Source organism: Apis florea, unplaced genomic scaffold, assembly GCF_048593485.1.
Source record: "Apis florea isolate Af1SG1 unplaced genomic scaffold, ASM4859348v1 contig_3081_pilon, whole genome shotgun sequence".
Classification (NCBI taxonomy): domain Eukaryota; kingdom Metazoa; phylum Arthropoda; class Insecta; order Hymenoptera; family Apidae; genus Apis; species Apis florea.
Genome location: NW_028256703.1, coordinates 1020452 through 1044092, shown reverse-complemented (window position 1 = coordinate 1044092; position 23641 = coordinate 1020452). Strand labels below are relative to the sequence as shown.

Sequence of the window (23641 nt, the reverse complement as noted above, 5' to 3'; positions counted from 1 at the left end):
TAATGTAAACTTATAATTTTCTAATACAGTTTTAACTATAGAAATAAAACAAGTTTTTAATATTATATTTTATTTATTCTAATTATGCTTAGATATTAATTTAAAATTTATTATATTTATAAGATATATAAAAAAGATAAAAATATAGTGATAAAATATGTAAAAATATATAAAGAATATATAATATAATATATAATTTAATATATGATAATCTAATCTCTTTCAGGATTTACTTCAAATCTTATAGAATATTTCATTCATTTTGATTTGGAAATGTATATATACAACATGTATAAATATTTTTTAAAAAATTTCATACATGGAAGTTGTATGAGTAGAAACTATTAGCTGTTACATCATCTTATACACAAATATTATATAATATTTAAAATGCCACAAGTGGATGGTGCTACAATACCAATAACGAATAATCAGAACAGTGCAACTGTACATAATAATCATAATACAAGTAGTTCAACTCGATCAGCCTTAAATAATAACAATATGAATACTGCTAGAAATAATAATAACCAAAATCCACTAGTTAATGTAAGGGATAGGTTGTTTCATGCAATATTTATTAAGGCTGCATTAACTTATGCAAGAACATTTCCACGACCTGTCAGAAGATTTATAGAATTTATAGTTTTATTGAAGGTAATTATATTTTAAAAATAACTGGAATATTATATATAAATTAATTTAATATTATATATTTTAGGCTATAGCAGCATTTTTTGTTTTGGCTTATATTCATATAGTATTTTCACGAGCACCAACTAATTGTTTAGAACATATAAGAGATGATTGGCCACGTGATGGTATATTAAGAGTTGAGATACTTAAAAATGGAGGAGAAGATTATAGTATAGAAAAGAGTTATGCAAAGGAGGAAAAGTTACGACAAGAAAAAGTTGATGATTTAACTAGTGCTTTAGGAATATTAACTAGGGATGGGTAAAGGAAAATAATTTATAATAAATTTTAATATTTTTTTTCAGCATTAAAGATTAATTACTTCTATATATTTATTTTATTAGATTTATCAATATTGAACCATCAGCTGTTGATGAAGAACGTGATACTACTAATGCATTGAACGAAGAAAATCATGACAGTTTAACATTATCTGAAAAAGAAATAGTTATTCAAAGTGCCACTGTTTCTGGTGAAACACAAGATCCAAATTTAAGTATTACTAATACAACAACAAATCCTTCATTACCTACTAAACTTTGGAATGAAATGAATGTAGACAGTAAAGAAGTAAATATAAATAATTAAAAAATATTATTTTATATTATTATTATTGCATATATTATTTTTATATATTATACATATTTTTTATTTATATATAAATGTAATATTGATTATATTATATTACATAATACTTATATTGAATATATTATTACATTGCATTGAATTGCAGATATCAGATAAAAAGCTACCCCTAATGAATACACAGAATAGTACTATAGGGCAGGATAATAAATCTAATAAAGAAGATGTTATTCGACCTTTAAAAGATTCAAATTCTGAAGTTAGGGCAGGTATAAGCTATATTGTATCTTTTAAAGAATTTAAAAATAACAATAATAAGCATTTAATAACTTCTATCTTTTAAATAAATAATTTTTTTCAGGTGATGGTTATATTGTAGAATATTCATTAGAATATGGTTTCTTGAGATTATCGCCTGTAGCACGGCAAAGATTAAATATTCCTGTAAAAATCGTTACTTTAGATCCTGTTAACGATAAATGTTTTGGCGATGATTTTTCAAGATTAATACTCGATGAACTCTTAGGATATGATGATTTATTAATGGCAAGCATTAAAACATTGGCAGAGCATGAAGATAATCAAGGTTTTTTACGGTAAATAAATCTATTTTGTTATTGTCCATATTGTCATATCATTTGCTCTTATACATTATAAGTTTATTTTATTTTATAGAAACGTGGTAACAGGAGAACATTATCGATTTGTAAACATGTGGATGGCTAGAACTACATATCTTGCTGCATTTTTTATCATGTTAGTTTTTGTAAGTATATACTTTAATAATAGTTTAATACAATTTATATATGAATTTTAGTTATCAATAATATTTTAGAAGTATAAATGATTAAAATTAAAATTTCTTTTTTTTTTATATAGAATCAAATATTAAATGTTTTATGAAACAAAGTAATTATTAATTTTTTATTTATTTAAATATTAAGATATGTTAAGATATATTTAATAATTTCGAAATTTAATAATTTTTTTTAAAATAAATTTTTCTGTTTATTATTTATATTATGAAAAATTATATTACTTATATTATGCATTATGCATTGTATATCATAATATCATATTATGATAATATTATTTATTATATATATAATTATAGTTCTAGAATGATATAAATTAGATTTAGTTTCATATATTATGTTTTTAATCTATATATATTCTCTCTGTTGAGGGATTGCTATCACATGTATTCATATAGTATGTAAAAGGATATGGCAATCAATTCAAAGTAACCATGCACTGAGGTAACTCGCGTATAACTCTCCAATCTCTTGTACCTTCACATTTTGTGATCCCTTTGGAATTGAATAGTTGGATATAAATCAACTTTATTAGATGTCTCATATTCGTTACAGAAATCCCAAGTTGGTCATTTTGTATCAAATTATTCTCAAATGCATGTTTTATTACACCTAGTAAGAGATAATAATTATTAAAAATTTTGGGTTTAAATCAGTATGATTATTACTATTATAAATAACTGTTTAATCGATAAATGTTAAAAATATTAATTTTGAAATTTAAATTATAAATTTGAAATGATAATAAAATTTATAATCAATTTTTTTTAAATGCTATTTAAAAATAGTTTTCGTTAATAGATAACTTATACTTTGTAATTGAATAAATGATTTGCGTCAATATTTCATTGGTAGCTGCATTTCAATATAAACAGTACGCATGTCTGATGGATTGTGAAATTTCGGGGTATTCCCCGGGTGTTAGGAAGTGATTGGATCATATACGGACCAACGAATAGTTCCACTCGTGTTTAATGGGTTTACGCCGAGCGAACAAATGAGTAATATTGCATACTACTAACCGCGATTCAAATGCAATGCATTGTGCGGGAGTCTACATCTAGTTCATATCTAGATATAGTGAAAAGCCAATTATTCTATGCATGAATAATTTTAGTAGGAGAAAAGTTCAAATATAAAACGGAAAAATATTTATTTTTTATTCATTAAAGTAATTTTTATATTTATATGAATGAATATTATACAGACACTATATATATGTATATAATTGGACATTGTATTTAATTTTTTTTCTTTATTTTTTTAATTGCTTTTTCTTATTTCATAATTAATCTTAGTATTGTCACTGAATAAATATTACTTTGTAATGATTTTAAATTTATATAGATTTTTAAAAGGAGGCATTAGGTGATTGTGATTAATCTAATGTTGTTAAAATTACAATTATAATATTTTATGATTATGATTCATTTTTTTTTCTGTATAATCTTTACAATTTAATTAAATTGTTAATTAAATTATTAATTTTTTATGTGTTGAACGAAATATTGATATCATTATTTTTTAAATAAAATTTATATGAAACATTAAAAATATTTGAAATGAGAAATGAAACTCGTGCCATAACACGTGAATGTTACTTCAGTGCTTGGGATACTATTTGGAATTACCTTTGGTCAAGCCACAATACAGTCACGTGTACAGAACTGTCGCACGTCTATATATTATCTCATATTTCCTCTGTCATATGCACATGACATTCTATAGATATCTTATACTACAATACGATTTACTTGAAAATATTATTTTCTTTTTTTGTTTTCCATTATTTGATCGTGCATTTTTTTTCTTGTTTTAATAGAAAATTATTTGTTCCTTATTATATTCATCAAAATTTTTTTTGTTTCCGATGTCAATAATAAGGTTATTTTTTTAAAAACAATTTGATAAAAATATAATATATTGAAAAAAAGATTAGAATATTTGGAAATAATTAAATTTATTTTTATTTTCATAAAAATAAATATAATTCGAATAATTTAGAACTAAATTGAATAAATTTTAATAATATAATTAATACAAAAATGTAAGAACTAAATATACTATTGTACTGTACTATACAATTGAGAATCTAATAAAGAGTATATATGAAAATGTTATGTATGTTAAAATGCATGATCAACAATTTAGCTAACGAATCAAATATTTTATTTAATATCAAAAATTTTAATATTAAACAAAAGTGTTTAATCAGATATTTTTACTATAATAAGTATAATGATATAGATTTGACTTTTGACTTTGGTAGTCATATACTTTAGTACTGACATATAACTGCCATTTTAAAATTAACGTTATTTTGTGTTAAGAAATTCAGTTAATTGTTATTTATAAATATATATTTCAAGCTTTATTTTGCTTAAACCAACAGTGTTGTGAATAAAATATATAGTGAATTTATAATGAATTGTTTCTTAAATAATATTTATAAACTGATATTCATCTCAATATGATGCACACAAGATGTCCTATAAAAATGCATACATGTATGTATATTTATTTAAAAATTAAAAATTTTTTGATATCATTATATTATTTATATCATATTAATTAATATTAGATTATTTTAACAATTTGATTTACTTTAAAATTTTAAAGATAAAATTTAATGAAATTACGAATCATTTTTATTAAGAAATTTATTAAAATAAGAAAAATTTATACACATCAAAAATAGTTATTTTTTTCAATGCTGAACTGTCTTTTTGCGTTCTATTTATATAATTTGTATCAAAATTAGTGATACAATTCTAAAAGTGATAGAAATATTATATTTCGAGAAATATTAAAATATTAAAAAGAAATGTATAATATGATATTAATAATTTTAAATAATTAAATTTAAATAATTTAAATAATAATAAATTTGTTTTCATTTTTAAAATAAAAGATGATTAAAATATATTAAATTTATAAAACGATTTTACGTGAAATTAAATTTTTTTCAGAAACTCGAGATTCTCTTTCTCTTACTTTTTTTTTAATCGTATTTCTCATAAATATCATTGTTGACGCATCTGCAAAGTACGATTAAACGTTTCTGTTATCAAGGTTGCTCATAGTAAATAGTGAATTATCTCGGGGGTGTCAGGTGCTAGTTCAATCTGAACCATTCGCAATTCAATTGCACTATTCGTTCTCAACCTGGTAACCGAGTGCGACTGTCGATTTGCAATTCGCTTCGTATCCTATCTTCATTGCAATTTTCTTTTACGAAATAATAAATATTATCGCTTTGATACATATTAATCGATATTTCACATAAAAAAAAAGAAAAAAAATTTATTAAAATTTTATATAATCATAATTATTATTATTATAATTAATTGATAATATATTATTATTATTCTTACCATTTCGAAGAGAAAATATATTTATGTAAACATTTAAAATGTAGAAATTAGAGAAAAGAAAATTTAATTATGTAATATTCTTTTTCTTCTTCTTTTCTATTAAATTATTTAGATAAAAATATTCTAAATATTCAGATATATAAATATATGTTTGACATTGAAAAATATAATCATATAATTTTTTATTTAATCAATTTTTTATATTTTCTATATAATATGTATTTAATTATTTCAGACTATCTCCATTTCGATGTTACTACGGTACTCACACCACCAGATTTTTGTCTTCATTGGTAAGTGATTGTATTTATAATCACACTACATAAAAATTATTGATTGTTTTTGTTTCTGTAATGTAATGTCGTTTTTTTATGATTATAAATGATTATATATATACAAATTTTGATAGATTTATAAAAATTTATATATAAATTTTACTTATATTCAAGTTTTCACGTTACAAAATTTTGAATTTGAATATTTTTGAATTTTGAATATTTCAGAATTTTGAATATTTATTTGTAACAAAATTATTATAATTCATCTAATAATATAAATATAATATTTTTTTTATAATTTTTATATAAGATGTATGTATACAATTATAAAAAAAATATTGAATCGCATTATATTCGATTTATATCTGAATCATTGAATCGTTTATAATTTATTTAAGAATCGAATACATACAAAATAATTAGTTACAAATTAAAGAAACTTTGTTTAAAGTTACGTATTATTTTTCTTTCAACGATCAATCGTCGATTCGATCTATGATAAATGAAAAGAGGCAAATGCCCTCTATATCTGATAATTCCACATGACAGAATTAATTGATTTCCGTATCTGTAGCCTTTATAAAATTCAAGCTGATATTGTTTCTAAAAATCATTTATCTGTAAAAGGAAATCTTATAAAGCACGTTATCTGAAAATCTGAGGTCATCACTCTCTTATCCGGTATAGTTCTCCTGCAAAATTTTTGCTCTCCCTCCTTGACCATTTCCATTATATAGGAGAATTTGTTACCATTTACGACATTCTTTAATGGTTGAACAGTCGTTTCTAACGCGTGTCTTCACGTTAACAATGGAAGTGTCACATTTGACCACTTTCGAGTTACTCTTTACTGCTTTGATCTTAATCATCTTCGCCAAGCTTATTTCAATAGTGTACACACAGTTCACCTATTGGAAGAGGAACAAAGTTCCTTACGTACAGTCAAGTCCTTTATTCGGAACCGCTTGGAAAGTGTTCTTTCGTATCGTTAGTTTCCCCAATTACTGTAAATACATTTATAATTACCACCCGGACGCGAGATACATCGGAGTGATGGATTTCGCCACGCCAACCGTGATCGTTCGTGATCCAAAACTGATCAAAGAGATAGCCGTGAAGAATTTCGACAATTTCCCCGATCATAGAAGCTTCGTCACCGAGGAGATGGATCCGGTGTTCGGGAAAAACGTGTTCTCCTTGAAAGGAGACAGATGGAGGGAAATGAGGAACACGCTCAGCCCTTCGTTCACGGCCAACAAGATGAGATTCATGTTCGATCTTGTGTCCAAGTGTTCCCGCGATTTTGTCACGTGTTTGCACCATCGTTTCGAATTCACGTCCGAGGTCGAGGTGAAGGATCTGTTCACCAGATACTCGAACGACGTGATCGCAACGGTCGCCTTCGGCATAAGCGTGAACTCGATCGAAGATCCGGACAACGAGTTCTACAAGAGGGGTATCGATGTGTCCACGTTCTCCGGTACGTTTCGTTTCATCAAATTCATGCTGTTCCGTTTGAACCCCCGTCTGACGAGGATGGCAGGTTTCACGTTCCTGTCCCGCGCTACGTCCAAATTTTTTCGAACAGTGATCTCGGAAACGGTGACCGCGAGAAAGAAACGCGGCATCGTTAGGCCGGACATGATACACCTGCTGATGCAGGCCACCGATTCGAAGAAATCCATCTACGAGATGACCATCGACGATATCGTTGCGCAGGCGTTCATCTTTTTCCTCGCCGGTTTCGACACAACTTCCACCTTGATGTGTTACGTGGTCTACGAGTTGGCCATGCACCAGGACGTTCAACAGAGGCTGCGCGAGGAGGTGGATCGCCTGTTGGACGAACGGATGGAAATCTCTTACGAGGATACGTTGGGAATGGAATACATGGAAATGGTGATATCCGAGACTCTCAGAATGCATCCTCCGAGTTTGTTGATCGACAGACAATGCGCCAAGGAGTTCCGTTTGCCACCAGCTGCGCCAGGTTACGAAGGTGTTACGATATATCCCGGTGAAAATATTTGGTTCCCCGTTTTCGCCATTCATCACGATCCCACGTATTTTCCCGATCCGGACAAGTTCGATCCTGAACGGTTCAATCGCGAGAATAAGAACGGCATCGATCCTTACGCGTACATACCTTTCGGGATCGGCCCCAGAAAGTGCATTGGAAATCGTTTCGCGTTGATGGAGACCAAACTTTTGATCATTCGGCTGTTGCGAAAGTTCGTGATAAAACCTAGCGAAAGAACGAAATATCCTATCGTGTACAAGAAGGCTGATTTCACGTTGAATCCGAAACACGGGTTTTGGATCACTTTTCAAAAGAGAAATAATGATTAAACTTACCTTCTCTTATTATCGTTATTATTATAACGTTGGAGTCCACGCTCGTTGGCGAGGGATTCGATAAAGACAGATTGTATTTTTCTGATAAAAATTTAATCTAATTTTAGTTTCAATTTTTTGAAAAATCGGGCAGAGGGTCGGGGGGAGATTGTATACAAATTACGCATATAATATCTCGATGAAAAATAAAATGAATTAATTATATATTTAATCATATGCATTGTTAATATTATACGTTAATAAATATGTATAAATTAAAGGCAGAAGATTCATTTTCAAAATGTTATTAAATCTTAAACCAACTAATCGATCTAAAAGATATATTGTACGTTATCTTTTAGAAATTTTATCACGTCATAAAATTCTACTGCAATTCTACTATAAATAAATAATTGCAATGATAATAAATTTTTAAATCATCGTAATCTTTAATCGATAAATTTTGTTCTTCTTCATCAAATTATTTCCTGTTACAAATAAGTTATATATTCCTCTGCTACCGTTGATCAGTAATAATTTTCCCTTTTAATTAAAAAAAAATTGACATTATGAAATTAAAATTATAAAATTACCATGCAAATTGATAATTGCATCACGATGCACTTTCACTCGGAATCCTTATAGAAACATCGAAACCGAGATATTCAGGACACGCGTTAATAAAACGAATAAAACGAATCGATGTTCGGCCTCCCCCTCCCCCTCCAAAAAAAAAAAGAAAAGAAAAGAAGAGAAAAAAAAATCGTTCGTGGAAAAAGTTCATCGTACGCTTGTCCCATTTTTCGATCGAGTTTCTTAAAATTACTCGTGCATACCCAACAGCATATCACGAGAGAAGAGGAGCAATGGTGATAATGACACCATTCCCTCTACCGCGACGATAAACTCTGCACGCATTGCTCGCCTCATATTTATAACCTTGTAGCTCACGCACGATAGTCATTTGCGGTTGAGAGTGCAATGGAGATTCTATCGACCTCGTCAGTGTTTACTTTAACGGTGATCGCTTTGATCACCGTGATCTTATCGAAGTTCTTTGCAGCGGCAATATACAGGCAAGAGACGTATTGGAACAATAATAACGTGCCTCGCAACGGATTCGTTCCGATACTTGACCCGTTTTGGGAATTCTTCATCCTGAAAAAATCCACTTGGTTGATCTATAATTATAATTATCGGTCCAAACGTGAGATACGTTGAAACGATGGATTTCACTTTCTGACGAATCTGACGATCCGGAATTAATCACCGGAGATAGCTTCGATCGTTTCATCATAGATCGATCTTCAACGAGGAACATATTTTTTCTGAGAAAAGTGGAAAGAGACGAGGAACATACTCTCTTCTCCTTTCAGTAAAATGAGACTCGATGTTCGAATTGGTATCGAAATGCTCGCGATAGTTTGTGGATTATTTGCAGGACCATCCTCCTCGATGGACACGAAAGACGCTTTCTTCGGGTTCAGCATTGACGTGATCGTGTCTATCGCCTTTTGGATGTTGGTATAAATTCGATGGAAGACGACAGTTCTTCACGAGAGAAAGAAATATTTTCGCCAATCTTGCGAACATTGTGATTAAATTTCCTTTGATGCGATTCTGTCCACGATTAATCAGATTATTAGGAGTCAGAGCGATTCCTGGTCGACATCATCGATTTTTTTCATCGTGTTGTATCGGAGAATCTAAAAAATATACTGCATTTATTGCTAGAAATAAAGAGAAGTCTACCATTAGATAAAATAACTATCGACGATATCGTTTCTCAAGAGATTGGTTTCTACACAAGGGTGGCTCAGATTCGCCTTCTAATTTCGTGCGCTTTGTTTTATACGAGGCTGCATTTGGATGTTCAGGAAAGGTTACAGGAAGAGATGGATCGGTGTTTGGACGAAGAGAAATTTCTTCAACGAATCCTCCTTCGAGAATGGAGTATATGATGATGTTGGAAATCCTTAGAAAGTACCCCGGTTTGATTTTCGTCGATCAAGTTTTCACACGAAAATTCGTGTTACCGCCGACAGGGGCTGGATACGATGGTGCAACTTTATATCTCGGCGATATCGTTTTTCTCCCTTACGTTGGATCACGATCCTGAATATTTTCTCGAGCCGATGAACTTCGATCTTCGAACGATTCAACGAAAAGAACGAGGGTAACATCGTCTCTTACACGTATTGTTGGAAATTAAGATTTTGACGGATTCATCTTTTGAGTCGATTTTCGAGAAGACACAACGAGAAGAGATTATTGTCTTTCAGAGAAATAATCTTGTACCGATTTCTGAAGGAGGAATCTGGATTAGATTGGAGAAAGGAGAGACTTTAGATATTATTTTGCAAGGAGATTTATACGTATATAGACCAAAGATTTTTAATTTTAACAAAAATTTAGGGTAAATAGTGTAGATATAAAGTATAATTGATCATATATACGAAGTATATATTTTTTTATATTAAGATAGGAAATTTTTTTAAGAAAGTCAATTTTCAAAGTATTTTTTCATTTCTTGAATACAATTTTTCTTGTTTTGGAATTTTTTCTACAATAGTGTGCAACAATTTATTTTACCTTATCTTTGTATCATCATCATTAAAGAGTTGTTTTTTAAATAAATGGAAAAATCATTTCCAAAACTTTGAGCGTCGATTTCACTCTCTTCAGAATTAATATTCTGCAGAAAAGAAAATAGCATTATATATTTATATATTCGCAGAGAATATATTTCGTAACGAATAAAAAATTTTTTATTTTTTCGTTTTTTAATTTTTAAATTAATGGATTAGCATGGATTTTTATCTTAAATGTTGCTCGATTTGATAAATCGAAGGAGTGAACGAGAATTTCTTAATTATTTTTTTTAATCAATGAAAAGTGAAATTTTGAACAATCATTTTTTTTTTAATTGTCAATAATTTTAATTATTTTACTTTTACTACGAATCAAAATTTCAAATATCATTAATATATCCAATATCCAACACTATTTCTAATTTCATAAAAATTACCATCTAGAAGAATTTTATCATTCAGTAATCGTGGGAATCTTTCGTACAAATTGCGGTTTACGAGACAGAAAGGAGAAAAAAACTCGCCGTACGAAAAATCAAACGTGTAACAACGGGAGAAATTTCGAAACGGTGTATTGTGCAGTTGCCGATTTAATTCCGCTTTAATTCTCGATTTATCCCTCCCTCTCTCTCTCTCTCTCTCTCTCTTCTTTTTTTAATTTTTTTTTTTTTTTTACCCGTATTATTCTCACCCGTGCGAAGCGTCAGAATCGACGGCCAACAATTGCTACAAAACGATATTTTCAGAATATTCAGAGACGAGGAAGAACGCAGTTTGTTCACGTGGTTGACGTAACACAGGCATTCTACCCCCCCTCTCCATCCATCTGTCCCTCGTGCAACGATAAATCCGTATATGTATTCGTCCATATTTATAACATTCCTCCTAGTCACTAGAGACAGAGTACGCTCGTGAACCATCCTTGGTGGTGTCACCGATGGAGTCACCGACGTTCCTTTTTTCGTTCAAGTTGTTGGCCATCGGCCTCACGGCGATCGTCCTCGCCAAACTCGTCAGCCTGTTGCACCATCAGTACAATTATTGGAGGAAGAGGGGGGTACCCCATGTAGGGGCCGTACCCGTCCTCGGCTCTTCGTGGAGGATATTCACTCGCCGCATGTCCCTTCCCAATTTCTGCTCGCTCGTATACAACCATCGGCCGAGCTCCAGGTACCTCGGAATGATGGACTGTTTCACGCCAGTTGTGGTTGTACGCGACCCGGCCCTGATCAAAGAGATAGCCGTGAAGAATTTCGACCGTTTCCCCGACCATCACAGCTTCATCAACGAGAAGATAGACCCGATATTCGGCAAGAACGTGTTCTCGTTGAAGGGCGACCGTTGGAGGGAGATGAGGAACACGCTCAGCCCTTCGTTCACCGCAAGCAAGATGAGATTCATGTTCGAGCTCGTCTCCAATTGTTCCGAGGAGTTCGTCCGTTATCTTTACGATCATCCCGAGTTCTCGAGCTCGATAGAGGCGAAGGACGCGTTCACGAGGTACACGAACGACGTGATCGCGACGGTCGCGTTCGGGATAAGCGTGAACTCGATGGAGAACCGGGACAACGAGTTCTACACGAAAGGAGCGGACGCGACCAATTTCGGCGGTATATTTCGTTTGTTCAAGTTCATGCTGTTCCGTATGAATCCACGGTTGACGAGGATGGCCGGATTGTCGTTCCTTTCGCGGGACACCGCCACCTTCTTCCACAGAGTGGTCCGCGAGACCGTGAAGGCGAGGGACGAGAGGAGCATCGCCCGGCCGGACATGATTCACCTTTTGATGCAGGCTAGGGACAAGGAGAGAAGGCCCGTTTCCAACAATCGGATGACCATCGACGACATCACGGCGCAGGCGTTCATCTTCTTCCTCGCCGGTTTCGACACGTCCTCCACGCTCATGTGCTACGTTGCCCACGAGTTGGCCCTTAACCCGCCCGTTCAGGAGAGACTGAGGGAGGAGGTTGATCGTTGCGTGGACGGGGGTGACGGGATGATCACGTACGAGGCGCTGTTGAAAATGGAGTACATGGACATGGTCACCTCGGAGACACTGAGGAAATATCCGCCGATAGTTTTCATCGACAGGCTGTGCGTTGAGAAGTTCGAATTGCCACCGGCCGAGCCCGGTTGCGATAATTTAATCGTGCATCCGGACAATATCGTTTGGTTCCCCGTTTACGGGCTTCATCACGATCCCAAGTACTTCCCCGACCCGGAGAAATTCGATCCGGAACGTTTCAACGACGCGAACAAGCGCAACATCGTCCCGTACACGTATATGCCGTTCGGCCTCGGCCCGCGGAAATGTATCGGCAATCGTTTCGCCTTGATGGAGACGAAGATTCTGATCGCTTGCATGTTGCGCAAATTCCGTATCAAAGTGACGGAGAAGACGAGGGCGTCGATCGAGTTCAGCAAGACGAATTTCTCGTTAACTCCTGATCACGGATTTTGGATCGGTTTGGAGAAGAGGGATTAGATTTAGACTTTTTTCTCTTCTTTTCTTTTTCTTTTTTTTTTACTCTTATTAATTTCGTGATAGCAGTGTATTTTTTTGTATTTGTTTCTTTCTTTCTTTCTTTCTTTTTTTTTTTTTTTTCCTTTGTGAAAGGAATATGTGATATTTAAAGTGAACGGATACTGTTCTAGATTTTTCTATTTTTACCGATTAATATATCGGCAGTATTAAGTATATAATGGTTTCTTATTAGTATTAGCATATAGTGGTTTCTTTGATTTAACATGATCTTGCGATACGGTTATGAAACGGTATATAACGAGAATTTAATTTGATAATTTTAATGGTTACGACTTAAAGTGAATGTAGCATGTAAATGAAAATATATATAAATTTTATCGACATTTCGTGAGTTTTTGTGCAATAATCTTGAAATATTGCCATCCAATATTGGAGTAAATGTACTGAAATAAGACGAATCGAATTTGATCGAATTTCTTTTTTCTACAAAATACCGATAAGATCTATTCTCGATTTAGCTTATTTTCCTTTGCATCTCGCCCAAATCAAAAATTATCAAATTTATTTTTCGAGCAACGATTAACCAAAATCCAAGAATACACGAAACTGGCAACGAGTATCGTACGATTCGCGATAATCATTTTTCGCTCTCCTCTTCGTACGACTTCCTCTTTTTTTTTTTAATTTAAAAATTAAAATTAACTTTCGAGTTTGTTGCAAGTTGATGATAAACGAACACGAACGAACAATTCCTTGTGAAAAGAAAACGATACAGAATATATATATATTTTTTTTTCCATATTCGTTCTCAAGGAAATCAACTTAGAAAATTGCATATGCAATTGACGCAAGTACACGATAGATTTATAACGCTTATCGTATTTATAAACAATATTCTACAATTTCTTTCATGTGTCATTTACACATGAACACTCAGCTTTCGTAGAACTGGCGTGTATCTACTACGTATACCATGAATCATATTTTATTGTTAAGCGTATATTATAACTGCGCAATAATTTTATTGAATTAAATCTTGGACGAAAAAGAAAGAGGAAAAAAATTCGAAAAACGAATTCGATTATCTTTGTTAGTGGAACTATCTCGCGTTTCTCTACTATCTATATTTATAAACAATGCTCTGCAATTTCTTTCGATGCTCCATTTACGTATGCAACTCGCTCTATGTAGAATTACGTTTCTACTGCGAATCGTATCTTATTATTAATCATCGACCGATTCTTTTCTTTTTTTTTTTTTTTTAAATCTCGAACATTTTTTTCGGACAGAAAACACCTTGAAGCTCGCATAAATTCGAACATGGATCGGTTCAATTGTCTTGCGGCAAATCAAAACGTGAGAAAGGTAGACAATCGTTCTATCGATTATAAAAATATATCTGTATTTTGCACAAGTGTAACACAATGTAACATTACACTTTGTCTTCGAATCGAAGTCGCACCAGTTCCTTATTCTAAAAATACAAGCGGTAACAAGCGATACAATTGTTCGATGCTGCATTTATCTTTCGTGATTGTACCCTCCGGTTTTTTTTATTTATTTATTATTCGAATAAGAACGCATAATAACCCATATAAAGTTCTTTTTTTTTTTTTTTTTTTTTTTTGGTCATAATAAATATTCGCGTATCGTGTTGATGCATCACCACGTAAATAATGTTTTAACCTCGAATAAAATAAACACGATACCAAACCGGTTATATCTAATCACTCGTGCGAAGTATTAGATCTGTTTACTCGTGCGAAGTTTCTAATCACGTTTCTAACAGCGTCTAAAACTATTTTCCTCCCCCCCTCATTGTTCTCTCCGTTCTTCTTTCGAGGGTTATCGTTGTTTATTATCTCATCTGTTCCTCCTCTCTTCCCCCTCCTCTCCGTTTATTGCTTCCTTTTTATTATTATTGTAATTGCGAAACATCTTTGTAGGAAATCTCTGCAGCGGTCAATCATCTGTTGTTTGCCCGTGTGGGTGTTAGAGTAGCGAGTTGTTTGCTCGTGAGTGAGGAAGAAAAGAGCAAAAAAAAAAAAAAAGAAAAAAGTTGTTTATAATTCTTTTTGGATAATAATAGAAATGAAAAAATCGATTTAATGGATGCTCGATATCGTGCTCGTCGTCGTGATGATTCGATGAAAAGAGAAAAATTATTTTAAAATTAATTTTTCAATGATTTCTCTTTCAAAAAAAAAAAAAAAAAAAAAATATCTACGTATCTTTTTTATTATACGCAAATAAAATGGAATTTAAAAAATGTAGATACACGATGTTTCGAGGGTTAACAAACAATTCAATAATTGTCAATATTTGCATTAATATTTTGATTAATATTTTGCCCCGTGAAAATTCAAATTTTATTAATATTCGCGCAGAGATAAATATTTCGGATTATTTATAGAATGCTGATTTCTCTTTCAAAAAATTGCGCGTACTTTTCTTAAATAAACTTTAAAAATATTATATATAAAATATATAATATTTCGAGATATTTCATAGACAAAATTTTCATTTTTCACGTCTCTTTCTTCTTCTTCGTGTGAAAATTCAAACTTTGTTAATAGAAAAAAATAAATAATAATAATTTATTTGAAATATTGATCTTTTTTCAATACAAAAAAAAAAAAAAAAAATTCGTCCTCACCTTCATAATATAATAGCTTAACGAACATTTGTGTTGATTACAACACGAGTAGAAAGCCTCGAGTTCATTGACCTGATAATATTTTTCACGTGGCTTCTCTAAACAGTCATAGATTAATCTTTTCTATCGAATGAGTCAATAGTTAACCGGAAAATTACGATGACATCACTGTCTTTCACGGACAATTTTTTTCTTTCTACCTCTTTCGTTGTTTGAATAACACAAGTACCTGGCCGATTAGCCGATAATAGACGACAATGAATCCGTTCTTTTCTATTCACTTGTTTCCAAGGAGACAATTATATATATATATATATATATATATATCGAGAATTATATATTGAAAAAGGAAAAAGGTCGAGTTGTAAATTTAAATTTCTATGCACGCAAGAAAAACAATTTTCCCAAGTTAATAAATTTACACAGAAAAATAATTTTAAACAGCTTTAGAAATCATCCAAGCTCTTGCCTTTTTTTCGTGTTTATTTTACTTATGATTCACGATCTTTTATTCATCTTTACATTTTTTTCTATGTTTTTTTTTTTTTTAAATCTTTTCTCACTTCGACCGTCTCATCGTTGCTTTGAAATATCGATTTTTGCAAATTTTTAATAAATTCCCTAATCAATTTTCAATGATATATATTTTTTTTTTTCATTTAAGCCTTGCGATATCAAGATTAATTTTTTATGCAGTACTTTATAACTCTGCAAAAATTATGATTATCGAGAAAAAGATGTAAAATTTAAGATGCATTGTACAATTTTTATTTTCACAAATTTTTCTAAATCGTTTAAAACATATAGTTTTATATATTTCCATTTGAAAATTTCAAACGATTTGAATAGAAATATTACGTATACGATAACGTAGAACGTGTTTTTTTTTTTAAATATATACAAAAATAAACGAAGAATAAGTATTTTTATATTTAGTAAAAATTATTTATTCTTTACATCATTTTCCACTTTATTGCGATTCTTGTTGTTTCGCACGATTCATTTCAAATATACGTCGAATACATAATTATTAATCAAAAATAGAAAATTCTTTTCTTCATCTAAAAAAACCTCTTTCTTATCCCGTATCTAAATTTCTCTTCGACTGAGCGTGAAAAAAAAAAAAAAAAAAAATAATTTCCCGATGCACGTTCTCCAGTAGGGGGAAGTTTAGATTATACGGGATAAGACGGAGAACTCGGGAGTTTTAATAAGCGGTGGAAGTGGGTTTTAGTGGGTGATATCTTGAAATCTAAAATTCATTAAATCGAAACAGCACAAGGTGGAAAATTTGTAAGTGACGAGTACTCTGGTTGTTATAAAGAAGACAAGACATGTGCGCCGCGTCGTTTGGGAATAAAGCTCAACTTCTTAATTACGTTGCTTCAACACGCTTCAACTAAATTACCAGAAGAGACTACCCTTATGAAACTTATTCCTGAATAATTTAACGTTCAACGCGCTGTTTTCCAACCCCGAGATTCCTTCCTCTTTAATCTCTCCTATCTTTCTCGATCGAATATGGTAATTCGGTATTTTGGTAAAAAAAAATTTCCTACGCGCTCGATCTTTAATTTCAAGCAGCTAATACAAAATGTATGCAAAATGTATAAATTTATTATGTATATTTAAAGGAAGGAAAAAGTTTCAACTGTTAACATTTTCGACGAACATATGAGGAAAGTGCGACGAAAGCTTCGGTTCTCCAAAAGGGATAACTTTGATATTTGATCGAGTGCGCGTTTTATTTATTTCATGCAATTGTTTTCAACGAGTAAAAGTTCCCATTAGAAACTGTGACGTTGCACCGTTTAGAGAAACCCAGTCAAAGTAGCAGCGGTTTGTATCAGTAATATTTAGTTACGCAAAGTAACCAATCAGATACACGTGCATTCGATTGAATTTCAAAGATACTTTTATGGGAAAATGGGAGTTGTCGAGCGCGAACAAGAACATGTTGTTCCATCGTTTCATCCGCTACGTTCATACAATCCAATTTCGTGAAAAAAGATATTTTTCTACGAATGAAAAAATTCCGAAACAAAATTCCAACATTTTTTATAAATTTTTATTCGTGACTCAACGATCGTCGCGGTTATGAGAAAAAAAAAAAAGAAAGAAAAAGGATAGATGAGAAAAAAATCGGATGGAATAAATTAATGAAAGATCGCGTATGGATCGAGTGTAGAGACAAGAAAAGCGAAACGTCGCCTCCCAGGGCGGCGATCGAAAGTTTGCGAGAACTTAAATCGAGATCCAGGAAGTTTTAAAATTAATTCTTATTGAGCTTTGAACCGACTCGTCGAACGCGACACGATTTCTTCACGGCCCACAACTTGCGTAATAACCTTTTGCACGCCAACTTTTCGTCACGGAGTATCTAATAAATATTAAATTCGAACGGTTCGTCGTCGAGCATAACGATATACAATATCGCCGTGCATTTATACCACGGGATAATAATAAATTATTATATATATATATATTATTTTTCACACTCTAAATCTCTCCCCCTTCCTTTCTTTTCTCCGATTCAGCTTAGAAAATATCAACGCGTCGAAATACGTCCGCCTTTTGTCTATTTTTTCACGTGAAATATACTTCTTTCCCCTTTGTTTCAGTGGATCTGCTTCAAATGTTGGAGTTCAACTTAACGGTTACGTTCCCTGCTGCGTCTCTGCTCACGGTGCTTTTGGCCCTTGTTGGTGAGTTAATATTTTTATCCGTTTCGTGAAATTTTTAATTTTTCATTCTTACGGGGCAACGATATTCCATCAAAATCCATTCCATTATCCTTTTTAATCGAAACGAAATTTCGTTACATACAACGAATTCCATCGAGCAGAATATCCTATTATGATTCGTTAAAAAAAAAAAAAAGAAATCTTTCCAAAAATATCTCTTCGAAATCCGCAGCCCGTTCGACACACGTATGCACACATATAAATATATATATATATTATTTATTAAATCGTAAGGGTGTAGAGGGAGGGTGGAAAATATTAAAGGCTTTTTACTAAATCAGAGCCCCTCTCGGTTTTGTTCCCTCGCCGATACGACTTGGGCTCCGTTACAAAGCTGATTGGCCGGGACGGTTAACCCAGGATTCTGCATAAATTTCTGATGAAGGCGCAACAGTTGGGTAACCCGCTCGGAGCCCATTTAGCAACGGTGGCGGCGTCGGTGGTTTCCCTACCCCACCGCGCCCGCCCATTTCCATTCCAAACCTGAATCTTCTCTTCACGCTTCGCATGTCCGTCATCCAATCCACCCTCCACGTATCCATCCGCAACGCTTTTCAAAATCCTACGAAAAATCGAGTATTTAATGGATTTCGAAACGATCCACGTTTCCTCGGATCGATTTGGCCGAGAAGAGTTTCACTTTCGGTTTCACTCTTTTCAGGATGCTTTTCGAATGAGACGAAAATAGTTTAACCCTTTCGATTTCTCCGCCACGCCAAAAATGTGCTCGAGAAAGATCGCGTTTACGCCTCGCAATTCGAGTTGCTTGGTATTTATTGAAAAAAAAAAAAAAAAAAATTGATGATAAAAAAAAAATATCGATGCTACGAAAGATACTCAAGATGCGCGATAACTTCACATATCGTACAATACGCGGCATCTTATGCAGTCGCTCGTAAAGAGCGAAAGAGTTGATTTATCCGCGACCTTTGTCCTTTTTGAAAAACCGCGTGAATTTATAATAACGAGCCGCGATTTCGAAATTCTCCGCCTCCTTTTGCTCGAGATCAATTTGAGCGGAGAGTTCGCTTTCACTTTTTCTGCACTTTGGATTGGGAGGGGGGAGGAACGTTGGTTTTCGATCGTTGGTGAGTCGAACGGTTTTGGATCGCTCGTACAGTCCGCGATAAAACACGAGAATACACTATGTGATATTTTTTCATTTAAAGAAAATGAATTCGTACGATCAGAGCCAGGGAAAGGAAAGAAATTTGCTTCTTTAATCCTTTTCGTGTGAAATCGGTATCGGTTTTGCCTTTACACTTGATACAATAAATACGAAATCTCATCAGAATCGGAGGTGATCTCCTTGAAAAAAATATGGACAGCTATTTTAAGCTACGAGATTATTTGCGTATATATCGCGAAATGTCCGATTCCATCGATACATTTTATCGCGCGTAATAATCTCATAACGCTTGTTGCAAATAATACTTTCACCGAGCAAACAAAATAATCATCAACGTGTGGAATATCTGAACGCTCCGGTGACCACGAATTTAGCAAGCAATCATCCAATAACCGCAAGATAACGAATCAATATACGCGGATCAATACCAATTTTAATTCAAAATCGTATCATTTAATCCGTATTACATATCCCGCGACTTGAATTACCAAATTGTGAATTATCAATTATTTTATGAAACCGTCTTTGCCCCGCGTTTATATGATGTATACATATATTATATCGCAACGAGTAGTCGATACATCGGTCAATCTTCACTTGGAAGCGGTCAAGGTTCACTTGGCACGGGCTTAGAGTAGTTGGGCCACCAGTTGCTCGGGCCTGGTATCCGAGGAAAATGGCAACAGAAGTGGCAAATTTCCGGATTCGTGCCGTAAGGATCGAGTGCACTAGAGATTGTGTGTATATGGAGGGTTTATCAGTTGGATGTTGAAGAAGGAAAGGAAGCCTTAGGGAAGTTGTTATCTGGAGTAATGGGTTCCGGTTCCTGTGTCGCTTCCTGCCCTCCATCCGTCATCCTGCACCTCTCTCCCGCGAATACTTGTACGATTTCTCAGCTTTCCACGCGCGCATCCACCACCCTCTATCCTCCTATCCACGCCATATTTCCCTTCCTCCTCTCGTCCATTTCTCGCAAAAGAGAAATTCTTTCGTATCGTATATTTCTGCGAAAAAAAAGGGTTAGGTTTTATTATTTTCTAAACGAGAATTAATTTGTCGCGAAGTAAATAATCGTGATAAATTATCTTCTTCCACGTTATTGTTTCGTTGTCTCGTTGTTATCGTGTTCGAGAGGATAAAAAGAGAAGAAAGAAGAAACGAAACGTTTAAGATCATCATATCTGTGGAGGAATTACGATTTTGATACTCGAACGTGTCGTTTTAATTTAGCAACGATAAAGTAATTCTAAAAATACGATGAGATGTTGTTTCTTTCTGCGTCTTGTCCGTTCGAGGTTATATAATTCTCTCGATATTAAACGATCCTCTTCGAAGTTTCTTCTTTTTCTTTCTTTCTTTCTTTCTTTCTTTTTTTTTTTTTTTTTTATTTTTTTTTCTTCGTTCGACGAAAGAAGTAATTTCCAGGCAATTCATTAACACAAAATATATACTTTCGTCTTTTTTCCTCTCCTTTGTGCCGTTTTCTGTATTAATCTTTCACGATTGTCCAACGCAAACGTTGAATATTTAATAATCAGCAAATAAAGTTCCTACAAGAATCGTCGTAATAATCAATCCTTCTTTCGTCCTCTTCTTCCCGAGATTCGTTTAAAACACACGTCCATTTAACGCTTGTTGGAAACGCAAAGTCGAAACTTTTCCTTTCACCTTTCCTACCTTTTCCCATTCAAACTGTTGTAGTCAATAGAAATATATTATATCAACTTTGCGAATTATCTTCATACAACGAGCCATCAATCTCATTACGAATTCAATTGTTCGAATTCATTCGAACAACAATCGACGATATTTATGCAAAATTAAATTTTTACGAAACTTGGAGATCAGCTTTATTCCTTCCAACAAATCCAATATTATATATTTGTCGTTTATAAAGAATTAAACATGTTTTTTTAAATCATATCCATAGTAATTACAAAAGTTTCGTGAAAAAGTGGAAGTTTCGGGTTAATTAACCACGATCGAAGTTTAAAAATTGAACTTTCACACGCGATCGACCGATCTCGCGTATCGCCCTCCCTAAAAATTTTCGTTCGTTCACGGTTGTTGGCGTCCACGGATTCTCTCTTTCCCTCTGCCGTGTATCGGCGTGAAATTCACGTGAAATCGAGCACGCGTCGCGCGGCATTTCGCTTCGGGAACGACCACGACGAAGACGATTTTGCATAATGGAACGTCAAAGAACGGAGGCGCCCCCGCGCATCATTGACGCATGATCGACCGCCTAACACGCTGTAAACACATTTTCACAGCCACGGTCAGATCGTGTTGCACTCGCCGCTGTTTCGTTTATCTGCTTACGACCCCGTCGCCCGAATAACTTTTCCCTCCATCGGGGGTCGGGAAGGAGGGGTTGTTTTCCAGTCGCTAACGCGTGTTTCCTCGCTTTTGAGGGAGGGGGAGAGGTTGGTTTGCGCAACTGATTTCTCGTATACGTCGTCGTCGTCGCGTCTTGTACTTTTTTTTTTCTTTTTCATTTCTCAATCCATTTGGAATGGTAAAGATGCTTTCGAGTTGAAATATTCTTTAAATTGTGCTCTCGAAAAAGTTAAATTATATCCTTAAAATATTCTCTGAATTTTAAATTTGTGTTATCCGGTTTGGAGGAAAGAAGGTATTCATTTCTAGACCAACGATTCTTCCGAATAGGTATTTTTATCGTGTTTCAAATGGAAATATTCTTTATTTTTTTTTTTGATTCGAAGAAAGATGAAGAGACAAGATAAATATTTTTCGTTCAAACGTTTCAAGTTGAAATATTCTTTTACACATAAAAAAAAAAAAAGACGAAATTTCGTATCCTCCTTCTCATCGTGGTCCAAAATTTCGACTCGAACGAAAATTCTACACATATATATATATATATATATTTTGGCATCGATAAAAATTTCCTTCCGGAAGTGTGGATACAAGTAACGCATACTCGTACAACTTTTGATTCTCCGTGTAAATAATGTTAAATTACATCGAAGACAAACACGATCAAAGGAGTTAGAAACCGGGAGAAAACGAGCGTGGTGGTGCGTGTTTGCTTTATCCTGCGGAACACTCGTGCCGAGTATATTGTACATATGTTTCAACCTCTGTGAACACGAGCAGATCAATGACGCTTTGTATGTTGATTCAACTATCTAACCCTAACAACTTGTGCTCTGTAACTATTGCTCAACTCCAGATTCCATGCCGCATTTCCACCGGATGTAGAGAGATGAGATGATGCCGCATGGTTACACGTACTGGTACGTGTAGACGTCAAATTTGCTTTCAGAACCGTGTAGATATATTATATATCAGTTTCCACGACGAGTATGTTAACATTCTCCCTATGTTTATTCGTTATTTAAAATTTTCAAAGAATTTTTAATCGTTCGAACGGTAATAATATTTATCGTACTTCGTTCATATTCAATCATTTTGACGACGATCAAGTTAAACGATAATAAGACAAATCTCGCGTTAACGATAAAATTTACTCGTTTCTTCTATATATAAAAAATTTAAATAATATTAAATTCCAGAAGTGATTTAAGAAGAGAATCGGAATCGATTTAATTTGCGGATTTTTAGGGAGAAATACGTTTTCTGGGCCGAAATTTCAATTTGATCAGGGACAAGTGCGTCCAATCCCGGATTCCATCAGGCTGAAGCATGTTCAGTCAGCGGGAAATATTATGTCCATCAGATTCTAGGTATTCAACCTGTTCTGGTGGGTGGTATACGCACGAAATTAGCGTCGGCCAGGCTTTGTTCGACGCCGATGACACGTAAGCGATGGTCGTGCAGAGTCGACCACTGATTAACCACATTATTAGCAGTTGTTCCTTCAGAAACCACGTAACTGCTGCTCGTTGTTCCGTTTTCCGATCTCGTTCGTAACGTAACGTTTTCACGTTCATATGCGTAACACATTTTACGCACCTTTTTTTCTCCCAT

The 23641-nt window shown here is 33.4% G+C and overlaps 2 protein-coding genes and 1 long non-coding RNA gene across 5 annotated transcripts in view; 2 read left to right on the top strand and 1 right to left on the bottom strand.

Moving 5' to 3' along the window:
* The window catches only part of LOC100867499 (membralin), a 75413-nt gene that overhangs the window by 746 nt on the left and 51026 nt on the right, over nt 1-23641 (top strand). For 2 of the 3 annotated variants that reach the window (XM_086908737.1, XM_086908735.1), the window contains exons 2-9: nt 227-657; nt 722-957; nt 1041-1266; nt 1430-1550; nt 1643-1877; nt 1957-2047; nt 5706-5763; nt 18436-18519. In XM_086908737.1, coding sequence (XP_086764863.1) covers nt 391-657; nt 722-957; nt 1041-1266; nt 1430-1550; nt 1643-1877; nt 1957-2047; nt 5706-5763; nt 18436-18519 — 1318 coding nt within the window. In that variant the 5' untranslated portion in view covers nt 227-390. The remainder of the gene's footprint in view (nt 1-226; nt 658-721; nt 958-1040; nt 1267-1429; nt 1551-1642; nt 1878-1956; nt 2048-5705; nt 5764-18435; nt 18520-23641) is intronic. The other variant, XM_086908736.1, reaches the window with a different exon arrangement.
* On the bottom strand, nt 2432-4205 carry LOC147657505 (uncharacterized). Its single transcript, XR_015292248.1, has 2 exons — nt 3728-4205; nt 2432-2708 (listed from the first exon to the last, which is right to left on the bottom strand). It is a non-coding gene; the product is annotated as an uncharacterized LOC147657505 (long non-coding RNA).
* Nucleotides 6382-13277, top strand: LOC147657504 (uncharacterized). The gene is made up of 2 exons (XM_086908571.1): nt 6382-8085; nt 11563-13277. The coding sequence occupies exons 1-2, from the start codon at nt 6517-6519 to the stop codon at nt 13156-13158; spliced, it is 3165 nt and encodes a 1054-aa protein (XP_086764697.1). The 5' UTR covers nt 6382-6516; the 3' UTR covers nt 13159-13277.